The 24,170-nt window shown below is 51.2% G+C and overlaps 1 protein-coding gene across 1 annotated transcript; it reads left to right on the plus strand.

Annotated features, from left to right (window-relative positions):
- Positions 1-23,200, plus strand: LOC105496670 (putative TP73 antisense gene protein 1). Its single transcript, XM_071067514.1, is given in 7 exon segments — positions 1-497; positions 499-706; positions 709-767; positions 17,151-17,256; positions 19,762-19,880; positions 20,789-20,945; positions 21,491-23,200. Coding segments are annotated over 7 exon segments (1,128 nt in total). The 5' UTR covers positions 1-167; the 3' UTR covers positions 21,640-23,200.
- Positions 23,201-24,170: the final 970 nt, after the last annotated feature.

A 24,170-nucleotide genomic window follows, 5' to 3' on the forward strand; every position in this document is an offset into this window, starting at 1 on the left:
GAGTAGCTGGGACTACAGGCGCCCACAACCGCGCCCGGCTAATTTTTTTTGTATTTTTAGTAGAGACGGGGTTTCACCGTGGTCTCGATCTCCTGACCTTGTGATCCGCCCGCCTCGGCCTCCCAAAGTGCTGGGATTACAGGCGTGAGCCACCGCGCCCGGCTTGAATGTGTCTTTTGTCCAGCTCGGCCGCCTCGGATCTCACTGCCACCGGCCTTCACGCACACCCTCGCCACCAGCCTTTGCCCCGTCAGCCTCAGCCCCAGCTCATTCTCTCAGGCAGTCCCAGCATTGGCATGGTACCTCCTCCCGCCGTGGGCTGCACGTCTCTGCTCCCTGTCAACCCTACTGCCATCAGCATCACCACAAGCGACTTGTCTGCCCAGGAGGATGCAACACCATCTACCTCCACCGGCCACCTTTCAGTGTTTTCTGCTTTCCAAGTAAAGACACCAGCAGTGCCCTCAGAGCGGACCAGCCAGAGATTTTCCGAAGCCTCCCTCCCATAGGGTGCTCCGTGGAGGAGGCCTGAGATGCTGTCATGACTTTGGAGCCAGGGTGGCCGACCACCTTGGCCTGGCCGTCTTTGGGGTGGGCTTTGGGAGCCCAGCACTGCTGCCGAGTGTGGTGGATGAGAACGGCTGCTGCTTGCTGTATGTGGTGGAGGACCAGCTGTGTGGCGTGGAGTGAGCCTTCAGAGCTGAGCATTTGGCCAACACCAGAGTGGTTCGGGAACAGGATGCGGACATTGTCCTCAACGACCAGCGGTACGGTTTCAGTTGTCAGCAGAGGTTCACTGAACACCTGCTGTGTGCCGGGCACCGTCCTGGGGGCTGGAGAAATGGCTCTGAATGCTGCAAAGCCCCCATCCTTGTGCTGCTGAATCGGGTGCAGAGGCAGCTGAGTAGATCTCAATACATCAGTAGCAATAAACTCTGTGGAGAGAACTCACGCCGTCGGGAGAGGGAGGCTGGTGGGAGCGCTGTTTTAGGTGAGATGGCTGGGGAAGACTCCGAGGAGGGGGCATTGGAGCAGGGACCTAGGTGGGTCAGTGAGGTGGCCATGGGGGTATCTGGGGATGAGCACATCTACAAAGAGGACACTGAGTCTTCTCCAGGCCTTGATGTAGCCGAGTGGCCGTACCGGCAGGAATGGAGTGAACTCAGGGTGAGGGCTGGGCAATGAGGTCCCAGGCTCAAGGAGCCTGGGGGTGACCCAGAGGCTTTGAAAGCCACCAGGGGTTGGTTTGGTTTGAAAGCCACTCAGGGGGCGGAGGAGAAGGACGCAGGGACACCAGTGAGGGGTATTGTGGGGCCAATGAGGCATACTGGGCTTGGACCAGGGCAGCAGTGTGGCTGGATTTGGGATATTTTGAATGTACAACCTTTGCGATGGGGTCCTGGCTTCCTCCCTTCACTCGAGCAGCTGGGTGTGACATGTCTATCTTGTTCAGGAGCAGTGTCTCCAGCAGCTGGAGCAATATCTATACTTGCTACCCACAGGGTGTAGACGGGCCCACAGCAAGTAGACGGGCTCCAGGGCAGCCACCCAGCCCTGGGGTCAGGTGCAGCCCTTGTGTTCAGGCCTGGGCTGGGCACTGCCTGGTGTTTCGCAGAGCTGGCCAGTGCTGCTCACGGGACAGGCCTGGCTCACCTTTGGCATGTCCAGGTTTGGACATGCTCTTAATAGCGTAGTAAGAGGAGAGTTTGACCCCAGCTTGTTAATGTACGTGGAGGGCTCTGAACGTATCAGCTGGGCAGTGTTGTATCTCAGCAAAGCCCATTGTCACTGCAGAAGAGTGTTCGTGAATGTTATCGCTTTGTGTGTGTTTTTGGAAAGTTGGCAAGTTTTATTTTATTTATTTATTTTATTTATTTTTTGAGACGGAGTCTCACTCTGTCGCCCAGGCTGGAGTGCAGTGGCACAATCTCGGCTCACTGCAAGCTCCGCCTCCCGGGTTCAAGCGATTTTCCTGCCTCAGCCTCCAGAGTAGCTGGGACTACAGGCGTGCGCCACCACGCCTGGCTAATTTGTATTTTTAGTAGAGATGGGGTTTCACCGTGTTAGCCAGGATGGTCTCGATCTCCTGACCTCGTGATCTGCCTGCCTCAGCCTCCCAAAGTGCTGGGACTATAGGCGTGAGCCACTGCGCCTGGCCTGCAAATTTTAGTTTTCGGTTATCTTGTGTGGCATCTGCTTTAGGCAGGTTTGCACACTTCACTTGGGTATCACATTCACAGAGTGTGCACATTCATACATGAGACACACAGCAAAGTGCCCGAGTTGGTGTGTTTTTACGAACTGCATGCACCTGTGTGGCCAGCCTGGAGATCACAGTCCTCGGAAATCCCCGGGCTCCTGTCCAGCCCACACCTGAGGCTGACCTCTGTAGGCTGAGGAAGGGGAGATAGACTCATTCTGAGGATCGTTTTTTTGAAAGAGTCTTGCTTTGTCACCCAGGCTGGAGTGCAGTGGTGCGATCACAGCTCACTGCAGCCTCAACCTCCTGGGCTCAAGTGATCCTCCCACCTCAGCCTCCTGAGTAGCTGGGACTACAGGTGTGTGACACCAAGCTTGGCTAATTTTTTTTAGTATTTTTTCTAGAGACTGGTTTTTGCCATGTTTCCCAGGCTGGTCTTGAACTCCTGGGCTCAAGGGATCCTCCTGCCTCAGCTAAACCTCAAAGTGCTGGGATTACAGGTGTGAGCCCCTGCACCTGACCCTGAGGATCTTAATAGAATTTGACTCACAGAAGCCTATTCTGTGACTTGGCTGGAATCTGTATTTTATTCCTCAAAATTAGCAAGTTAAATTCTGAAGTAAGTCATACTGGAAATGTTTTCACAATTTGCTTTGTTGAGGCCTTTTTCTTGTGTTATTCTCGTGCCTGAGATGGTTTATAGAGTGGTGTTAGCAGCATGGATTTTGAAATGTTCTAGGTCTCAAAGCACGCTCTTAACATTCCGCTTTATTCCTGCAGCGTCTCTGGAGTAGCTGTCTGCTCTCCGCTGGAGGCAACTTCTGAAATCATGATGCATGCTCTCCGAGCAGGTACGGGCCGGGCCACTCTGTCCACCCTCATGGTCACACACTTGTGTTTCTAGTGGGCAGTACCTGTCCGCTGATGTGGCCCGGTGTCTGGTGGGTTTGCATGAAAGGAAAAGCTACTGGGAAGTCTGGGAAGGGCCATGTGGTCTGGTTAGCATTCCTGGATTGTGTTCTTGAAGATGTGGGCTCCTGGGAATGCTAATTGGTATCATACTGGGGAAGGGAGAGTTTGTTCTTCAGGACATTTGGGGAATAAAAACAAGAAGTTAAGTAGAAAAGGTAACTAACATGGCCTCCCCAACTTTATATGTTATATTTTTATACACCTAGAATCTGGCGTCTCCCAATCTCTGATGGAGTCTCACTCTGTCCCCCAGGCTGGAGTGCAGTGGTGCGATCTCGGCTCACTGCAACCTCCACTGCCGGGTTCAAGCAATTCTCCTGCCTCAGCCTCCAGAGTAGCTGGGACTACAGGCGCGTGCCACCACGCCAATCATTTTGTGTGTCTGTTATCTGTTACTGTTTTGGTTTAATTGTGGTAAAATCCACATAAAATGTACTTTTTTTTTTTTTGAAATGAGGTCTTGCTCTGTCACCCAGACTAGAGTACAGTGGCACAATCTCAGCTCACTGTAGCCTCAACCTCCCAGGTTGAGGCAATCCTCCTGCCTCAGCCGCCCCAAATAGCTGGGACTGCAGGCGTGTGCCACCACGCCTGGCAAATTTTAAATTTTTTTGTAAAGATGGGGTTTCATCATGTTGCCCAGGCTGATCTCGAACTCCTGAGCATAAGTGATTCTGAAGGAGGCCTGCCCCTCCACACCTGTGGGTATTTCTTGCAAGGTGGAGATGAGAGACTGAGAAATGGAAATAAGACACAGAGACAAAAGTATAGAGGAAGAAAAGTGGGTCCAGGGGACTGGCGCTCAGCAAGTGAGGACCTGCACTGGCGCTGGTCCCTAAGTTCCCTCAGTATTTGTTGATCACTATCTTTACTATTTTGTGAGGGGAATGCGGTGTGACTATAGGGTGATGGTGGGGAGAGGGTCAGTAGGAAAATGTGTGAACAAAAGACTCTGTGTCATAAATAAGTTTAAGGAAAGGTGCTGTGCCTGGATGTGCACGTAGGCCAGATTTATGTTTAACTTTACACAAACATCTCAGCGCAGTAAAGAGCAGCAGAACAGTATTGCCGCCAGCATGTCTCACCTCCAGCCATAGGGCGGTTTTCTCCTATTTTAGTAAATAGAATGTATGGTCGGGTTTTACACCGAGACATTCCATTCCCAGGGACAAGCAGGAGACAGATGCCTTCCTCTTACCTCAACTGCACAGAGGCCTCCCTCTTGCACTCCTCCTCCTCAGCACAGACCCTTTGTGGGTGTCAGACTGGGGGACTATAAGGTCTTTCCCTTCCCATGAGGCCATATCTTAGGCTGTCTCAGTGCGGGGGAACCTGGACAATACCCAGGCTTTCTTGGGCAGGGGTCCCTGTGGCCTTGCACAGTGCATTGTGTCTCTGGTTAATCGAGAATGGAGAATGGCGATGACTTTCACAAACACATTTTTAACAAAGCACATCCTGCACGGCCCTAAATTCCTTAAACCTTGATTCCATACAGGATATGCTTTTGTGAGCACAGGGTTGGGACAAGAGTTACAGATGGACAGCATCTCAAAGCAGAAGAATTTTTCTTAGTACAGATCAAAATGGAGTTTCTTATGTCTTCCTTTTTCTACATAGACACAGTTACAATCTGATCTCTTTTTTCGCCATGATCCACCTGCCTTGGCCTCCCCAAATACTGGGATTACAGGTGTGAGCCATCACGCCCGGCCTAATGTACCATGTTTGAGCGTAGAGTTCTGGACATCACGCCGGCCTAATGTACCGTTTTTAAGTGTAGAGTTTCCATGGCATTAAGTTCACACTATTGTGCAGGCATCACCGCCCCGTCCATCTTCCCAAACTGACACTCCTGACCCATTAAATGGCAGCTCTCCTTTTTCCCTCCCCCAGCCCTGGTGACCCCCATTCTACTTTCTTTTTTTTTTTTTTTTTTTTTTTGAGACGGAGTCTCGCTCTGCCGCCCAGGCTGGAGTGCAGTGGCCGGATCTCAGCTCACTGCAAGTTCCGCCTCCCGGGTTCACGCCATTCTCCTGCCTCAGCCTCCCGAGTAGTTGGGACTACAGGCGCCCGCCACCGCGCCCGGCTAGTTTTTTGTATTTTTTAGTAGAGACGGGGTTTCACCGTGTTAGCCAGGATGGTCTCGATCTCCTGGCCTCGTGATCCGCCCGTCTCGGCCTCCCAAAGCGCTGGGATTACAGGCTTGAGCCACCGCGCCCGGCCCCCCATTCTACTTTCTTTCTTTTTTTTTTTTGAGATGGAGTTTCACTCTTGTTGCCCAGGCTGGAGTGCAATGGCGCAATCTCAGCTCACCACAACCTCTGCCTCCCGGGTTTAAGTGATTCTCCTGCTTCAGCCTCCCAAGTAGCTGAGATTACAGGCATGCACCACCATGCCCAGATAATTTTTTGTATTTTTAGTAGAGATGGGGTTTCTCCATGTTGGTCAGGCTGGTCTTGAACTCCCGACCTCAGATGATCCACCTGCCTTGGCCTCCCAAAGTGCTGGGATTACAGGCATGAGCCACCGCGCCCGGCCTCTACTTTCTGACTCTGGATTTGACTGCCCCAGGGACCCCACAGAAAAGGAATTGTGCGATTGTTGTCCTTTTGTGACTGGCTTATTTCACTCAGCACAGAGCCCTCAGGGTTCATCTGTGTGGTGGTGTGTGGCGGCATTTCCTACCTCTTTAAGGCTGAAGAGTCATCGTGCTGTGGACATAGCACACTTTGTTCCTCCACTCGTCTGTAGGTGGACGCCGGGGTTGCTTCCGCTGTTTGGCTTGTGTGAGTAATGCTGTGAATGCAGGCGTGCAGCTCTGTCTCTTGGAGACTTCCCATGCTCTTTGACCTTTGTGTCGGTTCCAGGGGGCAGCAGTGTGGGAAGCAGAAGCTGCTGAGGTGAACCACTGCAGAGAGGATCATTGGAAGGACTGGTGACGGGGCTGTAGGTGGGGTGGCCGCAGAATGCACCTCTGCCGTGTCCAGGAACGCAGGCAGCAGGAGGCTGCTGCCGGGACTGTTGGTTTTGAGAGCCACAGCCCGGGGCCAGGACAGCACAGCTGCTTTGAGGGCAGTTGGTTACAGACACTGGGGTGCTGTGGAGGTGACTCCATCCTCCTCAGAGCTGCCTTGGCACTTGTGTCCAGAATCAGCCTCTTGTTCCTCCACGGAGCCCTCTGCCCTCTCACCAGTTCCACCTCCACTTGATTGCCGTTGCTGTCTGCTGGGTCTGGAATGAGGTTGTGGGAGTCCTCCAGCTTGTTCAAAATAGTTTTGGCTATTCTAGAACTTTTGTCCTTCCATATATGTTTTCGAGTCCCCTTGTTGGTTTCTACAACTAACATCCTGCTAGGATTTCAGCTGGGGTTGCATTGGATCTGTAGAATTGCCTGGGAAGAATGGACATCTTCACAGAGTTGCCACATCTCTGCATTTATTGAGGTCATCTTTGGTTTCTGTGATTAGTGTTTTGTACTTTTCAGTGTCCAGATCTTATGTTTGTTATTTTGATGCTTTTTTTTTTTTTTTTTTTGAGTTGGATCCACCCACCTCGGCCTCCCAAAGTGCTGGGATTACAGGCGTGAGCCACCATGCCCGGCTAATTTTGTATTTTTAGTAGAGACAGGGTTTCTCCACGTTGGTCAGGCTGGTCTCAAACTCCCAACCTCAGGTGATCTGCCCGCCTCGGCCTCCCAAAGTGCTGGGTTACAGGTGTGAGCCACCACACCTGGCCTATTTTGGTGCTTTTAAAAGTGGTACTGTTGGCCAGGCGCGGTGGCTCAAGCCTGTAATCCCAGCACTTTGGGAGGCCAAGACGGGCGGATCAGGAGGTCAGGAGATCGAGACCATCCTGGCTAACACGGTGAAACCCTGTCTCTACTAAAAAATACAAAAAACTAGCCGGGTGAGGTGGCGGGCGCCTGTAGTCCCAGCTACTCGGGAGGCTGAGGCAGGAGAATGGCGGGAACCCGGGAGGCGGAGCTTGCAGTGAGCTGAGATCCGGCCACAGCACTCCAGCCTGGGTGACAGAGCGAGACTCTGTCTCAAAAAAAAAAAGGGGGTACTGTTTTAATTTTCTGTTTCCAGTTGTTTAGTGCTACTATCTAGAAATATGATTGACTTTTATATACTGACCTTGGGTTCTGTGACCTCACTAAGCTCATTTATTAGATTTCTTACATTGTCATAGACTTGTGATCTATGTTGGTGATCATCTTTCCTGTGAATAGTGACTACTTTCTTACTTTTACTCTCTCTCTCACCTGCCCGTCCTTCCTCCCTCCCTCCATCCGTCCTTTCTTCCTTCCCTCCCTCTTGCCCTCCCCTTCCTTCCTTCCCAGTGTGGCTTTCTCTTTCTTGCCTAATTGTACTGGTGAGGACCTGCCATGTGATGTTGAATTAGAGTTATAAGAGCCTTGTCTTGTTCTCAATCTTAGGGCGGAAGCATTCAGCCTTTCATTATAGGTCTGAGTTAACATACGTTCTATTAGGTTGAGGAACTCACTTTCTGTTCCTAATTTGCCAAAAGTTTTTTTTTTTTTTTTTATGAATAGATGTTGACTTCAGTGAGTGCATTTTCTGCATCTGTTGAGATGATAAATGATTGATCTTCTGATGTTGAACCAACCTTGCATTCCTGTGATAAGCCCCACTTGATCATATTGTCGTATTTTTTTTCTACATTGTTGGATTTGGTCTGCTAATTGTCATGTGCGTCCGTGTGAAGAGACCACCAAACAGGCTTTGTGTGAGCAATAAAGCTTTTTAATCACCTGGGTGCAGGTGGGCTGAGTCTGAAAAGAGAGTCAGGGAAGGGAGATAAGGGTGGGGCCGTTTTATAGGATTTGGGTAGGTAAAGGAAAATTACAGTCAAAGGGGGGTTCTCTGGCGGGCAGGAGTGGGGGTCACAAGGTGCTCAGTGGGGAACTTTTTGAGCCAGGATGAACCAGGAAAAGGAATTTCACAAGATAATATCATCGCTTAAGGCAAGGACCGGCCATTTTCACTTGTTTTGTGGTGGAATGTCATCAGTTAAGGCGAGGCAGGGGATTTGCACTTCTTTTGTGATTCTTCAGTTACTTCAGGCCATCTGGGCTTATATGAGCAAGTCTGAAGTCACAGGGGATGCGATGGCATGGCTTGGGCTCAGAGGCCTGACATTCCTGCCTTCTTATATTAATAAGAAAAATAAAACAAGGCGAAAATTTTTTGGGGGGTGGTATGGAGAGAGAATGGGCGATGTTTCTCACGGCTGCTTCAAGTGGGATTAGGGGCAGTGTGGGAACCTAGAGTGGGAGAGATTAAGCTGAAGGAAGATTTTTGTGGTAAGGGGTGATATTGTGGGGTCATTAGAAGAAACGTTTGTCGTATAGAATGATTGGTGATGGCCTGGATACGGTTTTGGATGAATTGAGAAACTAAACAGAAGATACAAGGTTCAATTAAAACAAGGAGAAAAATGGGTATTAAAGGACTAAGAATTGGGAGGGCCCAGGACGTCCAATTAGAGAGTGCCCAAGGGGGTTCAGCATAATTACTTGCTTGGTTGGCAAGTTTTTGGGCTCTATCCTTCAGTTTTTTTTTGTTGTCATACACCAGGCCAGATCAATTTAGGTAAAAACAACACTCTTCATTTAAGAATATACAGAGTCCTTCTTTTTCAGCAGTGAGTAAGTCTAGGCCTTGGCGGTTTTGGAGGACAACTGCAGCTAAAGAGTCACCTTGGGCCTGGAGAACTGATAAAGTTTGTGATATTTCTGTGATACTAGCAGAGAAGTCATTAGACAGGCTACGGAAGGTCATGACAGAGGTTGAAATGCCTGCTATTCCAGTACCGAGAGCAATAGTGGAGGCAGAAAGTCCTAAACTGACCAGCAAGGGAATTAGTGGAATAACCTTTTTTTGTCGTGTTGGTGTCATGAGGGGAACAGGGAGCTCTTTGGTTCCATTTGCAAATTGAATTTTGGGAGTAAGGAAAACTAGTGTGTATGCGCCTGTCCAATTAGCAGGTAGACACATGTAGGTAGGGGATCCAGAGAGGAAGAAGAGACCCTGTGTGAGGCAAAACTGGCCAAACCGAGGAATTATGTCTGACAGAAGGGAAGAAATGACCACGGTGGCCTTCTCAGACCCTGTGGGAAAGGCCTCTACTTATCCAGTGGAAGTGTCTACCTAGACTAAGAGGTATTTTAGTTTTCTGACATGTGAGTAAAGTCAATTTGCCCGTCCTGGGCAGGGGCAAATCCCCGAGCTTGATGTGTAGGAAAGGGAGGGGACTGCACAATCCCTGAGGGGTAGTAGAATAGCAGATGGAACACTGAGAAGTGATCTCCTTGAGGATAGATTTCCATGATGGAAAGGAAATGAGAGGTTCTAAGAGATGGGCTAGCGGCTTGTAACCTACATGGAAGAGGTTATTGAAATGACGACAGAATAGAATGGGCCTGTGAGGCTGGAAGGAGATATTTTCCTTGGTCTAAGAACTATTTGCCTTGTGTGGGAAGAGATTGATAGGTGGAAGTTTCAGCGGGGGAGTAGGTGGGAGTGGCCGATGTGAAGGAGGAAAACTACCTTGAGGGATAGAAGTTGGAATGCTAGCTGCTTTTTTTAGCTTTTTTTAGCTAACTTAGCAGCATAAGCATTGTCCTGAGCGATGGGATCTGATGCCTTTTGATGGCTGCTTTTTTAGCTACCTTATTAGCATAAGCATTGTCCTAAGCAATCGTTGGGGGAAGAAAATAGATTTTGGAAGTTATGAGAACTGTAGAGAGTTGAGCATAGTTTGTGATTTTTAGGGCCTCTAAAGCAGTGGCAGCCGCTGCGCGCAGACATGAGGGCTAGGCTGAAACAGTAAGGTCATTTGGACAGAAAGGCTATAGGATATGGTCCCGGCTCTTGTGTAAGAATTCTGACTGCACTAACCATGCCTAGGAAGGAAAGGAGTTGTTGTTTTGTAGAAGGGATTGGGATTTGGGAGATTAGCCGGACACGACCAGCAGGGAGAGTAAGTGTGTATTTATGAGAATTATGCCGAGACAGGTAACAGATGAGGAAGAAATTTGGGCTTGACTGAAGTAATGGGGGCTGTCCGTGAGGCCTTGCAGCAGTACAGCCCAGGTAATTTGCTGAGCCTGATGGGTGTCAGGGTCAGTCTAAGTGAAAGCGAAGAGAGGCTGGGATGAAGGGTGTAAAGGAATAGTAACGAAAAGTATGTTTGAGATCCAGAACAGAATACTGGGTTGTGGAGGGAGGTATTGAGGATAGGAGAGTATATGGGTTTGGCGCTACGGGGTGGATAGGCAAGACAATTTGGTTGATGAGGTACAGATCTTGAACTAACCTGTAAGCCTTGTCTGGTTTTAGGACAGGTAAAATGGGGAAATTGTAAGGGGAATTTACAGGCTTTAAAAGGCCATGCTGTAGCAGGCGAGTGGTAACAGGCTTTAATCCTTTTAAAGCGTGCTGCGGGATGGGATATTGGCGTTGAGCAGGGTAAGGGTGATTGGGTTTTAATGGGATAGTAATGGGCATGTGTTCGGTTGCCAGGGAAGGAGTAGAGGTGTCCTATACTTGTGGGTTAAGGTGGGGGGATATGAGAGGAAGAAGCAAAGGAGGCTTTGAACTGGGGGAAAAGGCAGCAATGAGGTGTGGCTGTAGCCTAGGAATAGTCAGGGAAGCAGATAATTCAGTTAAAATGTCTCGGCCTAATAAGGGAACTGGACAGGTGAGGATAACTAAAAAGGAGTGCATAAAAGAATGTTGTCCAAGTTGGCACTAGAGTTGGGGAATTTTAAGAGGTTTAGAAGCCTGGTCGTCAATACCCACAACAGTTATGGAGGCAAGGGAAACAGGCCCTTGAAAAGAAGGTAATGTGGAGTGCGTAGCCTCCGTATTAAGAAGGGGACGGACTTACCCTCCACTGTAAGAGTTACCCAAAGCGTCTGTGGTGGTTCAGGAGGCTTCCGAGGAGGTGTGGCAGCGTCAATCTTCAGCTGCCAAACTGAGAAGGTCTGGAAAGGAGTCAGTCAGAGAGCCTCGGGCCAGAGCTCCAGGGGCTCTGGGAGTGGCTGCCTGGCGAGTTGAACAGTCCGATTTCCAGTGGGGTCCTGCTCAGATGGCACACGGCTTAGGAGGAATCCCGGGCTGTGGGCATTCCTTGGCCCGGTGGCCAGATTTCCGGCACTTGTAGCAAGCTCCATGGGGAGGAGGTTCTGGAGGAACCCCTGGTAGCTGTGGTTCAGGCATTCGGAATTGTGTGCTGGAGATGTGACTGGGGTTTGTCTCACAGTGGAGGCAAGGAATTGCAGCTCAGAAGTAAGTTGCTACTTGGCTGCCTCTACTCTATTATTGTACACCTTGAAGGCGAGGTTCCTTAAGTCCTGTTGTGGGGTTTGAGGGCCGGAATTTAATTGTTGGAGCTTTATTTAATGTCAGGAGCAGATTGGGTAATAAAATAAAATGCATATTAAGAATAAGACAGCCTTCTGACCTTTCAGGGTCTAGGGCTGAAAAGTGTCTCAGGGTTGCTGCTAAACGTGCCATGAACTGGGCTGGGTTTTTTATATTTGATGAAAAAGAGCCTAAACGCTAACTGATTTGGAAGAGGTCGGATAAAGAAAAAGGAACACTAACCTTGACTATGCCTTTAGCTCTAGCCACTTTTTTAAGAGGAAATGTCTGGGCAGGTGGGGGAGGGCTAGTCTCGGAAGGAAACTGTAAGCCAGAAACTGTAAGCCAGACCGGGCGTGAGGAGGGGAGGTGATAAAAGGATTACAGGGTGGGGAAGTGGAGGCTGAGGAAAAATTGGGACCTAGCTTGGCCTGGTGAGGAGGGGAGAGGTCTGATGGGTCTGTAGAAAAGGAAGATTAGAAAGACTCAGCGACGCTTGGGGTTGGGGCTAAGGGGACAGGCGGGAGGGAAAAAAGGAAGATTTGGGACGAGTTGCTTTGGGAACAGAGACTAGGGAGGGACCGATGTGTAAAAGAATGCCTGGACGTCAGGCACCTCAGACCGTTTGCCCATTTTATGACAAGAATTATCTAGATCTTGTAGGATGGAAAAAATTGAAAGTGCCATTTTCTGGCTATTTGGAACTACTGTTGAGTTTGTGTTGGGGTTAAGCGGCGTTGTAGAAGATAATAAGACATTTAGGTTTTAGATCAGGTGTGAGTTGAAGCGGTTTTAAGTTCTTGAGAACACAGGCTACGGAGAAGAAGGAGGAATGGAGGGTGGAAGGTCGCCCATGGTGAAGGAGGGAAGCCCAGAGAAAAGAGAGAGCAGAGACACGGAGAGAAGGAGTTCAGGGGTTCTTGCCCTCCAGAAAAGCAGGAAAGAGGTCGGGGAGCAGAAATAAAGTATTGGGTCGCAAAAATAAGAGATCGGGGTGCAAAAATAAGAGGGGGCACATAAATAAGAGGTCAGGGCGCAAAAATAAGAGGTCGGGGTTCTTGCCCCTCCCCCAGAAAAGCAGAGCAGGGGTAGAGACAGGGAGGGTCAGGGTTGGGGTTCTTGCCCCTCCCCCAGAAAAGCGGGACTTGCTGCTTAGGGTGAAGGACCAAGGCCGGCGTCCCTGCAGCATAGTCAGACACCCCTGAAACGTGGGTGAGTAATCAGAGAGGCATCCGTGCAATGAACACCAAGGGAACATCCGTGCAATGAACACCAAGGGAAGGCTGCCTTCCCCAGTCCGTGACCAGCGCCGGCGTTTTGGGTCCACGGATAAAACGTTTCTCCTTTGTCTCTACCAGAACATGAAAGGAATTGAAATTAAGAGAAGGGAGAGATTGAAGAGTGGCGCCAAGATTGAAAGGAGAAAGAGATTGAGGGATAATGAGAGAGGTTGGAGAAGAGAGTAAAAAAGGGCCGCTTACCCGATTTGAAATTGGGGAGATGTTCCTTGGGCTGGTTGGTCTGAGGACTAGAGGTCATAGGTGGATCTTTCTCACGGAGCAAAGAGCAGGAGGACAGGGGATTGATCTCCCAAGGGAGGTCCCCTGATCCGAGTCAGGGCACCGCAATGTCATGGGACCACCAAACAGGCTTTGTGTGAGCAATAAAGCTTTTTAATCACCTGGGTGCAGGTGGGCTGAGTCCAAAGAGAGAGTCAGGGAAGGGAGATAAGGGTGGGGCCGTTTTATAGGATTTGGGTAGGTGAAGGAAAATTACAGTCAAAGGGGGGTTGTTCTCTGGCGGGCAGGAGTGGGGGTCACAAGGTGCTCAGTGGGGGAGTTTTTGAGCCAGGATGAGCCAGGAAAAGGAATTTCACAAGATAGTATCATCGCTTAAGGCAAGGACCGGCCATTTTCACTTGTTTTGTGGTGGAATGTCATCAGTTAAGGCGAGGCAGGGCATTTGCACTTCTTTTGTGATTCTTCAGTTACTTCAGGCCATCTGGGCTTATACGAGCAAGTCACAGGGGATGCGATGGCTTGGCTTGGGCTCAGAGGCCTGACACTAATTTTGTATTAAAAATTTTTGTGTCTGTGTTCATGAAGGATATCGGTCTGTAGTTTTCTTTTTTTGTAATGGCCTTACCTGGTTTTGGTTTCAAAGAAATGCTTGCCTCGTTGGCCGGGCACGGTGGCTCAAGCCTGTAATCCCAGCACTTTGGGAGGCCGAGACGGGCGGATCACGAGGTCAGGAGATCGAGACCATCCTGGCTAACACGGTGAAACCCCGTCTCTACTAAAAAATACAAAAAACTAGCCGGGCGAGGTGGCTGGCGCCTGTAGTCCCAGCTACTCGGGAGGCTGAGGCAAGAGAATAGCGTAAACCCGGGAGGCGGAGCTTGCAGTGAGCTGAGATCCGGCCACTGCACTCCAGCCTGGGCGACAGAGTGAGACTCCGTCTCAAAAAAAAAAAAAAAAAAAGGAAATGCTTGCCTCACAGACTGAGTTGGGAAGCATTTTCCTCCTCCAGTTTCCTGGAACTGTCTGTGCAGAATAGGAACTGATCCTTAAAAATTTGAAAACCTTTCTTAGCTCCCCAGGATGTACAGAAACAGACCTGGCTCTGGTTTGCTGACCTGGGATCTGGCTTCCTGAGGTAGAAGCTTAAGTCATTGTAACTTATTTTTATCTTAAGCAAAATATTGCAATATTCCATAAAAGGAACTTTGCTTAGGCTCCTAAGTAATAACCTATTTAGGAACTACAGGCTGACAGTTACTTGTGGGAAAGAATTTTTGGAAATGATTCAGGAGATCCTTCCACAAGGCCGCAGATAGGTTTGTGTTGCACAAGCAGAGAAAATTACTTGACATCACTTCTTCTGAAGGTGCCACCACTTCTAGTGACTGATCTCTTGGCCAATTAGGGACAGGAAGGCTTAAATACAAAATGGGACGTAGCGTTTCTCAAATGGGTGTTGACAGCCTCCAAGACATTGATGGTGTCCTTTGAGATCTGTTAAGTTCTCAACAAACAGGTCATAATTTGGCATTTCCATCTGGTAATCTAAAAGAAAGAAACTAGGCACATATTTTGGTCATTTGAATGGAGCCATCTAGACTAGAGATGCTGGGACCCAGCCCTGGCTCCCTTCCACTCCCCTGCTTCCCACTCAGTGTCTGGGTTCACGGAGCATGCTCAGTTCCTGGGTTCACAGAGCATGCTCAGTTACAGACCGTGGCTCTCCTCTCCCAGGTCCCCACTTGGTACCTGGGTTCACGGAGCACACTCAGTCACAGACCCTGGCTTTTCTCTGCTCCCCAGGTCCCCACTTGGTCCCTATGTTCATGGAGCATGGTCAGTTACACTTCACAGCCAGTGAATTACACGGCTGTGAAGTGTAACTGAGCCACTTCACAGCCAGCAGAGCCATGTAATTCAGTGACCAAAGCGGTGTCTGTTGACCCACCTGTATCAAGTAATACACTTTCATTGTCTTGGCCTTGTGTTGTGAGTGATGCCCTGAAGCCCAGGAAGGCATCTGCAGCAATTTGAATAGGGAAGCGTGAGGGGGAATCGGAGTCCTCTGTGGGGCCCCTGGTCTCCGAAACAACTACGTGGAGGCTGTTGGGGGCACAGATGCTCTGCTGGGGCTGGTTAGTTGCAGCAGAACATCATCTTCACATCAAATAAGCATGGATTTGGATTTACTTTGTTTTGTGGTTTTATTCTTAATCTAATATATGATTTTTGGTTTAATAGTTATATAAAAGGAATTGATACCTGATTTTATGTTTATACATATTTAAGTAGCACTATGTTCAAAATAATTGAAGTCAACACTGGGGAACGATGAGAATTTTGCTTTCCTTTAAAAGGTATCTGTATATTATTCAAGTTCGAAGAATACTGATAGGAATTACATCTGGGCTGGGCGCAGTGGTTCACACCTGTAGTCCCAGCGTTTTGAGAGGCTGAGGCAGGAGGATCGGTTAAAATCAGGAGTTTGAGAACAGCTTGGGCAGCATAGGGAGACCCTGTCTCTACAAAAAATAAGTAAATTGGGCGTGGTGGTGCGCACTGTAGTCCCAGCTATTCGGGGGGCTGAGGTAGGCAGACATGGTGGTGTGCACTGTGGTCCCAGCTACGGGGGCTGAGGTAGGCAGGAGGATCACTGGAGCCGGGAGCCTGAGGCTGCGGTGTGAGTGATCATTGCACGCCTGTACTCCCGCCTGGGCAACAGAGCGAGACCATGTCAAAAAAAAAAAATTATATCTGTAGTTACAGGTTTGAGATGAACGTGTTCCTGTTAGTGTGCCTGACTCATTGTGTCACCAGGAATCAGAATCTGAATGGCAGCTACCAGGCTTAGGGGCAAGCTGGGACTTTTGGTCTGTGATGCTCTCTTCTCGGAGCTGTGACCTCTTGGTTTTCATTTTACGGTTTCTAGGGAAGGGGGTGCTTTGCGAGAGGCTGCCGAGTTTGAATTGTTAGGCCGCCCAGTCCTGCTTCGACGAAGCTGACGGACGTGGAAAGCCTTTGGTCTGTGGATTTTACAAGTAAGGACAGTTTCCTTGTGATTTTTTTCCTTCATTTTCAAATAAAACTATGCAAAATACTCAGGGTACTTTGTTTTTTAAAAAAAGTTAACCCGCAATCTCTAAATGAGATTCTCATTTCCAGAAGAGGGAAATAGGTATTGCCACTGATTTTTCTCATTTGCTGGTCTTGTTCTAAAGCCCTGGTGACAGCGGGGTGTGCAGGGGTGCAGATTTTGAGTGGGTCCTGCTGGTTCTCAGTTATGTCTCTGTCAACTGCCAGCTCGGTTATGTGGGTGCCTTGGAGAACTCCTGAGCAGTTCCATCGTCTGCAAACCGCAGATTATATGGGTGACATTACTGGCCACTGACTGGAGTCTGGGTGGCCCCTGGTTGCTGGCACCTTGTTGGGTTGGCATCTGTTGGTGAGTAAGGCCGCGTGGCCTTTGCCGCATGGAGCTTACCGTCTGGAGAGGAGGACAGATGAGAAACGAGTAAATAGATAGGTCATTGTGGCAGGGCTGGTGTTTGAAGGGCTCTCAGTGGCGCTGATTGCCTCCTGCTCTGGCTCCTGCCCGGGGCACGATGGCTGTCGCGGGCATCAGTTTACCTGCTTTCAAAAGGGCTTTGAGGGACGTGGCCCAGAAGGGACTCTGGTGTCGAATTTGGCTTCAGGAGCTCAGCTGGCTGTCCCCGTGCCCACGCGTCTCAGAGAGAATGGGCTTCGAGGAATGGGCTCGCCTGCTTCGTTTCCCAGCTCCTCTCCCGGGCGCTTTGATCCGGCTTTCCAGTTCTTGCACAAGCAAGTTTGTGTCGGCCACGCCCTGGGGAGGATCCACGGGATCACCGCCATCAGCAGCCTGTTCCCAGCAGCCTCTCCGGCTTCCCTAAAGAGGGCAGGTGGGCATCCGCGTTGTTGGGGGAATGCATGGCGCTGTGGCGTCTGTGTCCATGTCACGTGGACACAGTGACCCAGAAACCTCCAGTGCTTCTCGCCAGTAGCTTCCCTCAAGACCAGAAGCCAGAGCTCACCCTCCCTTGTGTCCAGGTGGGATTTTCTACAACGCTGCTGTGCACGACGTGGATGCCACATGCGTGTTGCTGGGGGAGGCCACTTCGGACACTGTTTTCTCTGGGACATGCCTTCTGCCCAGGTAAGAGTGGGCTTCACTGTTGCAAGGTGCTCCTGTGACCACCGAGGCTGGTTGAAATGTAGCACAGGCTGGGGCCCCTGTTCAGGATTCCTCCCCGACTCTCAGCTTTGGGGAGTAGATAAAGTAACGTGGAGCACATGTAAAAAAGATGACTAACTGGTCACGTCACTGAACCCCTCAGGCGTTTCCCGAGGTTGAAAGGCATCATGCAGGAAGTATTTCATGTTTGATGAACTTTGAAAGTCACTGTTTTAGTAACCACTTCTCCAGCCCCTGCGATGTGACAGGCCCCCTATAGTTTCTAAGGTTGCGAAGGTGAATAAACACAGTTCTGGCCGGAAGCACAGCCAGGCTGGGATGCACACAGATTAGGAGATCATCAGGGATCTCCAGGTGAAGGCGGGGCTGGGGGTGCTGGTTCCCAGGTCCTGGCCTGGCAGCAGAAGCTCAGGGTGGGTCCTGAGGGCTGCTGCAGAGGACAGGTTATCTGTTGCTTTATGACACACCACACACACGTCACGCGCACACGTCACGCGCACACGTCACGCGCACACGTCACGGTTTGAAACAACAGCCACTGGGTAGTTAGGATTCTGCAGCTTGAACTGGGCTTGGCTGGAGTCCCTCTTTTGGTCTGCCCAGTGGTCACTCATGTGACTACAGCCAGGTGGTCAGCGGCCTGCCTGGAACAGCCCCACCAGGGTCACAGGGCCAGGCCCTGCTGTCACCTGGGTTCTCTTCTGTGTCGTCCCCATGCCTCCTCAGGTCCCCACAGCAGCATGGCCACACATTTGATGGCCTCAGGGCACCAAAGCGGAAACACTCAGACGTCCTGAGGCTTGGACCAGGACTGACGTGGTACCCCTTACACCACCCTTTGTGTACTCGGGCAAGTCCAGGCCCAGCTGGTGCCAGCGCTGACTCTTCTCAGCACCTGCTTCACTCTGTCTCGTCAGCACCCCCTTTTGGCATCACCTCCCCCATCCGCCCAAAGTTCACCCACCCACCCTGCTCCGCTGGCCACCACTCCAATCCCAGCCATGTCCTCATCCTGGCTGTGGCCATCTGCCTGCAATCTCTTCTCTGTAAGACCTCAGTTGGACCAGGTGCCTGCCTGCTCTGAGCCCTCCAGAGCACAGGTGGAGGCCATGGTCTCCACCGACCCCGCGGGCCTGTCACCGGTCGAGGGTCTGGACTGCACATTGTCCAGGTTCTTGGTGTTTTGAACAAAGAATTGGACAAAACACCCAGCAAAGCAAAGAAAGGATGAAGCAACAAAAGAACAAAAGCAGGTATTTATTGAAAATGAAACACACTCCACAGTGTAGGAGTGGCCTGAGCAGCAGCTCTAGGGCCTGGATCCAGAATCTTCTGGGACCCAAATACCGGCTAGAAGTTTCCCATTGGCCACTTCGTGCTCACCTCATGTCAATGAAGTGGTTGCAAAAAGCAACCAGTCAGAGGCTAGGGTGAAGTTACAAAGTTATCCTTGTTCACAAACTAGAACTCAGCCTGCAGTCAGTCTGATCGGTGTGGACTGGGACCATTCAGAGGCTGAACTGAAGTCACAAAGTTGCAAACGAAGACTTGACCCGCAGTCAGTCTGATTTGTTGCAGACAGCCAGTTTCCCATCTGCCAGGCAGAAGAGGTGAAGGGCTTTGCAAAGGCAGTAGCCTCTGGGCCTTTTGTTACTTAGGAGTGTAAAGTTAGGGTTTTCCCTTCCATATAGTTCAAAGAATTGTTGGGAAACAGCCTTAGGTTCCCTGCCTCCAGACCCTTATCTCCTGCCTCAGGCCTGCAGGTGCCGTCCCCCGCAACCCCACTGTCTTCTTGTCTACTTCTCGCTCTTCCTCAGAAGGCCAGACAAGTACCTGTCTGGGGCCTGCTCCCCAGGTGGGGACATGGGGACTGGCTCTGCTAGGCTCATGGCTGTACCCCCAGGGTCCAGAAGGTGCCTGGGCCTGGGACTGCCGGTGCCGTAGAAGCTTAGCAAACACGGAACTGGACCGCTTGCTGGGCAGCGTCCCCATGCCTCTCAGGGACCCATTTTGGAACAATTTAGAGTTAATTTTCTGTTAAGGACCAGTTTCTGTGAAACTGCTTGGCTATGCCTTTCGTCCACTGCTTCAGTTAAAGCGGTGAGTTCAGGCTGGATGTGGTGGTAATCCTAGCACTGTAATCCCAGCACTTTGGGAGGCTGAGGCTGCGGGATCACTTGAGGTCAGGAGTTCGAAACCAGCCTGGCCAACATGGTGAAACCCCGTCTCTACTGAAAATACAAAAAAATCAGCTGGGTGTGATAGTGGACGCCTGTAATCCCAGCTACTTGGGAGGCTGAGGCAGGAGAATTGCTTGAACCCGGGAGGCAGAGGTTGCAGTGAGCCACGATCGTGCCACTGCACTGCAGCCTGGGCGACAGAACAAGACTCTCAAAAAACCAAACAAAGCAGTTTATAATTTGCCTAAATTAACTTTTGTATCATCCACAGTCGTCTTCTGCTTAGATATAGCCGCCTTAAAAGATGCAGGCACTGTTATGATCAGCATGAAGTTTCCCTGTGGGGCTGTGGTCAGCGTGGACGTCAGCCAGCACCGTACAGACAGCTGTGACCAGAGATTGGAGGTGACCCCCTGCCCTTTTCCACCCCTCGCCAGTCCACTGTGAAAAGCTGGGTTCGTTCTATGGGTTAGATAGAGGTCGTCAGCCAGGTTGATTGTGTGGGTTAGAGAGAGGTTGTCACCCGGCCACCCTCAGCTGGGTCGATTATGCGGGTTAGATAGGGGTCGTCACCCGGCCACCCTCAGCTGGGTCGATTGTGCGGGTTAGATAGGGGTCGTCACCCGGCCACCCTCAGCTGGGTCGATTGTGCGGGTTAGATAGGGGTCGTCACCCGGCCACCCTCAGCTGGGTCGATTGTACGGGTTAGATAGGGGTCGTCACCCGGCCACCCTCAGCTGGGTCGATTGTACGGGTTAGAGAGAGGTTGTCACCCGGCCACCCTCAGCTGGGTTGATTGTGCGGGTTAGATAGGGGTCGTCACCCGGCCACCCTCAGCTGGGTTGATTGTGCGGGTTAGATAGAGGTCATCAGCCGGGTTGATCCTGCTGGTTAAATAGAGGTCATCACCTGGCCATCCCCAGTCGGAGCACATGCAGCACACCTTGTGCATAGTCAGTGCTCGGTAAATATTCGTTTTAGTTTTCTGGTGAGAGCCACGTCTTCAGGTTTTGAAGAGAGTTCGTTCTCTGGCCTCTGGGCCTCCAGGAGCTGTTTTGTGACGACGGTGGCTTTCCTTTACATTGGCTGTTGCTCTATAGAAGCCTGTGCTTCCTTGGCCATTACATGGAAAGCTGGTGTTGGTCACGGTGTGCCATGGGAAGTGATAATGACGGTCCTGGAAGGCCTGCGTCATGTGTCACCTGCCCGCCCCACCCCCACCAGCAAAAGCTCTGGTGGTGTTCAGTCATCCCCTTCCCCTCCCCACTTCCTGTGCTCGGCCTGGTTAACTCCTGTCTTGCAATGGCTCCCAGGTGCGTGGGTCCCAAGGTGCGCTGCAGATGGAGAATCAGAATCCCTTGGGCATCACTGGGCGGGGCACGTCCCTGTCCCTTGGCTCCCAGACCCAGGCTAGCCGCTACCAGGACTCGTATCGAGAGCTCTTCAGATACTTTGTCAGAACCCTTAAAGGTGGGTGACGTTCTCAGGAGGAACCCGGGATGTTCCGATGATCAACGGGTAGATGCCTTCCAGGCTGCAGTCAGTGCAGATGATATGCCAATTTCAGGTGGAAAATTGCATTCCAGATACTGGGTTCAGATTTGAAATTGTCCATCTCAGTGATCATTTGCGTTGCTTATACTTGAGGAAGATTCTGAGAGACGCTCCTTTGGGGTTCTGTGCATGTACCATGTTGCCTGGCATGTCCTAAGAAATCTTCTAGAACTCCGAGGTTTATAAAATGATGACTACTTCTGAACTCCTGAGATCTAGTGGATACCACGTGTCCTGGAGATAGGACGCCTTCTACCCTCTGTCAGTCCTGGGGGTGACTGGGAACCAGGGAGGTGGAACAGAATTCCGGGACCTGGGTTGGGCTTGTCCAAGAGGGGCAGGTGGGTCTCTCTAGGACCAGTGTCCCACCCCGAGGCCAGTGGCCCCTTCACATGTCCCAACAAGAATACTGTCTGGCTCCGATGTGTTGGGTTTTATCCTGAATCTGTGCAAATGTGCAGGGAAAGAACCTCCTGAAATCACCAAAGAGCAGTTCCTCAGGGCCTTCCGGGCGGCCGCGGCCGCGGAGCAGTCGTGGTGGAGCCGGTCAGCTGTGGCCCTGCCCTGCGAATCGGCAGAGGCCTCCGTGGTGAAGACAGAAGCTCCGTGAACCAACCCGAGGCTGGAGCCAAGATCCTGCCCAATATCCAGTTGCCTGTTTCTCTTCTCACTGTTACTGAGAGAGGGAGACAGAACCTTCTGGCGATCTTGTCCTCACTGGAGACTCAGAACAGGAAGCATTGGGAAACCATGTGTGTTTCATTTCTGGTGCGACCAGGCTTTTCAGGATGTGACTTCAGACCGAGGACACAAGTTGGGCTTGCTTAGCTGTTTTGTGTTGCGCGCCGGCCGCAGAGATGCTCTTCCCCTCAGAGTTCCCTTGGCAGGACCTCGGAGGCCTCTGGTTGGCTGTCTCAGGAAGAGGGCAGGTCAGGGATTGGACAGTGTAAATTGACCCAGAAACCTGCGGTTTCAGCTTTTCTGTGGCAAACAGGGCCGAGGGCTGGTGAAGCTGTTAAGACTGAATGTGGCATGCATGAGGCAGACTGCAGGCCTCCTTAGGCCTTTTTTGGGGTAATTACACCAGTATTTAAAAACATTTTTTTTTGTTTTGAGACAGAGTCTTGCCCTGTCACCCAGGCTGGAGTGCAGTGGTGCAATCTCGGCTCACTGCAACCTCTGCCTCCTGGGTTCAAGTGATTCATCTACCTCACCCTTCTGAGTAGCTGGGATTACAGGCATGCGCCACCACACCCGGCTAATTTTTGTATTTTTAGTAAAGACGGGGTTTCACCATGTTGGCCAGGCTGGTTTCGAACTACTGACCTCGTGATCCACCTGCCACAGCCTCCCAAAGTGCTGGGATCACAGGCGTGAGCCACCGTGCTCGGTCTAAAAAACAATTTTCTTGAAGAATCTGATTTTGTGCATAGTAATGACACAGCACCATTCCAGAGAAATAGGAAATATATGTGTGTGGTATGAGAAGCCCATATTCTGTTCTTGTCGCCTGAATCTAGGCTTCCTCTCTGGATGTGAGCGCAGGAATGAACGGCGGCTGTTTTCTGCCCAAAGGGGTGTGGAGACCTTTTGGAAACAGGCCTTCTCCTTTCCGTTTTGCAGCCAGGTGGTGGAAACCTTCCTTCGAAGGGTAGTGCCTTGGGGAGCAGCAGACCTGCTCCGAGTCCAGCTTAGCTTTCCAAAATTCTGTGTGGAACCTACTGAAGATGTTTTTATATATTTGAAAATAATGGCATGTATTTCTCATGCTATAGTTAAAAAAAATAACCTTTTAAACAAAGATATTCAAACTCACCCTTGTGCCAAAAGCGCTCACGTTTCTGTGTCCATTCCTGAAAGGGCGTTTTAGAGTCCCCGTTTCTACGTTCTACATGGCACCCTCTTGCCGAGGGAACATCCCCAATCCCTCCACTTCCTGTCTAGTTTGAGGCCTCAGCACTTTGGTGATCCAGAGTTCTGTGGCTGTGAGGGGCTGGGCCCACCGCCGCCCAGCCCTCCTTGGTGGATGTGGGGACAGGTAGGAGCCTAGGGAAAGGGGTGAGCGTTAGCCAGGAAGGTGGGGCCAAGGCCAGGCATGGCGCCTCACCTGCACCTCACCTCACCTGCACGTCACCTCACCTGCACCTCACCTCACCTGCACCTCACCTCACCTGCACCTCACCTCACCTGCACCTTACCTGCACCTCACCTCACCTCACCTCACCTGCACCTCACCTGCACGTCACCTCACCTCACCTCACCTGCACCTCACCTCACCTGCACCTCACCTCACCTGCACCTCACCTGCACCTCACCTCACCTGCACGTCACCTGCACGTCACCTCACCTGCACCTCACCTCACCTGCACGTCACCTCACCTGCACCTCACCTCACCTGCACCTCACCTCACCTGCACGTCACCTCACCTCACCTCACCTCACCTGCACCTCACCTCACCTGCACCTTACCTGCACCTCACCTCACCTCACCTCACCTGCACCTCACCTCACCTGCACCTCACCTCACCTGTACCTCACCTGCACCTCACCTCACCTGCACGTCACCTGCACGTCACCTCACCTGCACCTCACCTCACCTGCACCTCACCTCACCTGCACGTCAACTCACCTGCACCTCACCTCACCTGCACCTCACCTCACCTGCACCTCACCTCACCTGCACCTCACCTCACCTCACCTCACCTCACCTCACCTCACCTCACTGCACCTCACCTCACCTGCACCTCACCTCACCTCACCTGCACGTCACCTCACCTCACCTCACCTCACCTCACCTCACCTCACCTCACCTCACCTCACTGCACCTCACCTCACCTGCACCTCACCTCACCTCACCTGCACGTCACCTCACCTGCACCTCACCTCACCTGCACCTCACCTCACCTCACCTGCACCTCACCTCACCTGCACCTCACCTCACCTGCACGTCACCTCACCTGCACCTCACCTCACCTCACCTCACCTCACCTGCACCTCACCTCACCTCACCTGCACCTCACCTCACCTGCACCTCACCTCACCTGCACCTCACCTCACCTGCACCTCACCTCACCTGCACGTCACCTCACCTGCACCTCACCTCACCTGCACCTCACCTCACCTCACCTCACCTCACCTGCA

The sequence above is a fragment of the Macaca nemestrina genome, chromosome 1 (genome assembly GCF_043159975.1).
Source record: "Macaca nemestrina isolate mMacNem1 chromosome 1, mMacNem.hap1, whole genome shotgun sequence".
NCBI classification, from domain to species: Eukaryota; Metazoa; Chordata; class Mammalia; order Primates; family Cercopithecidae; genus Macaca; species Macaca nemestrina.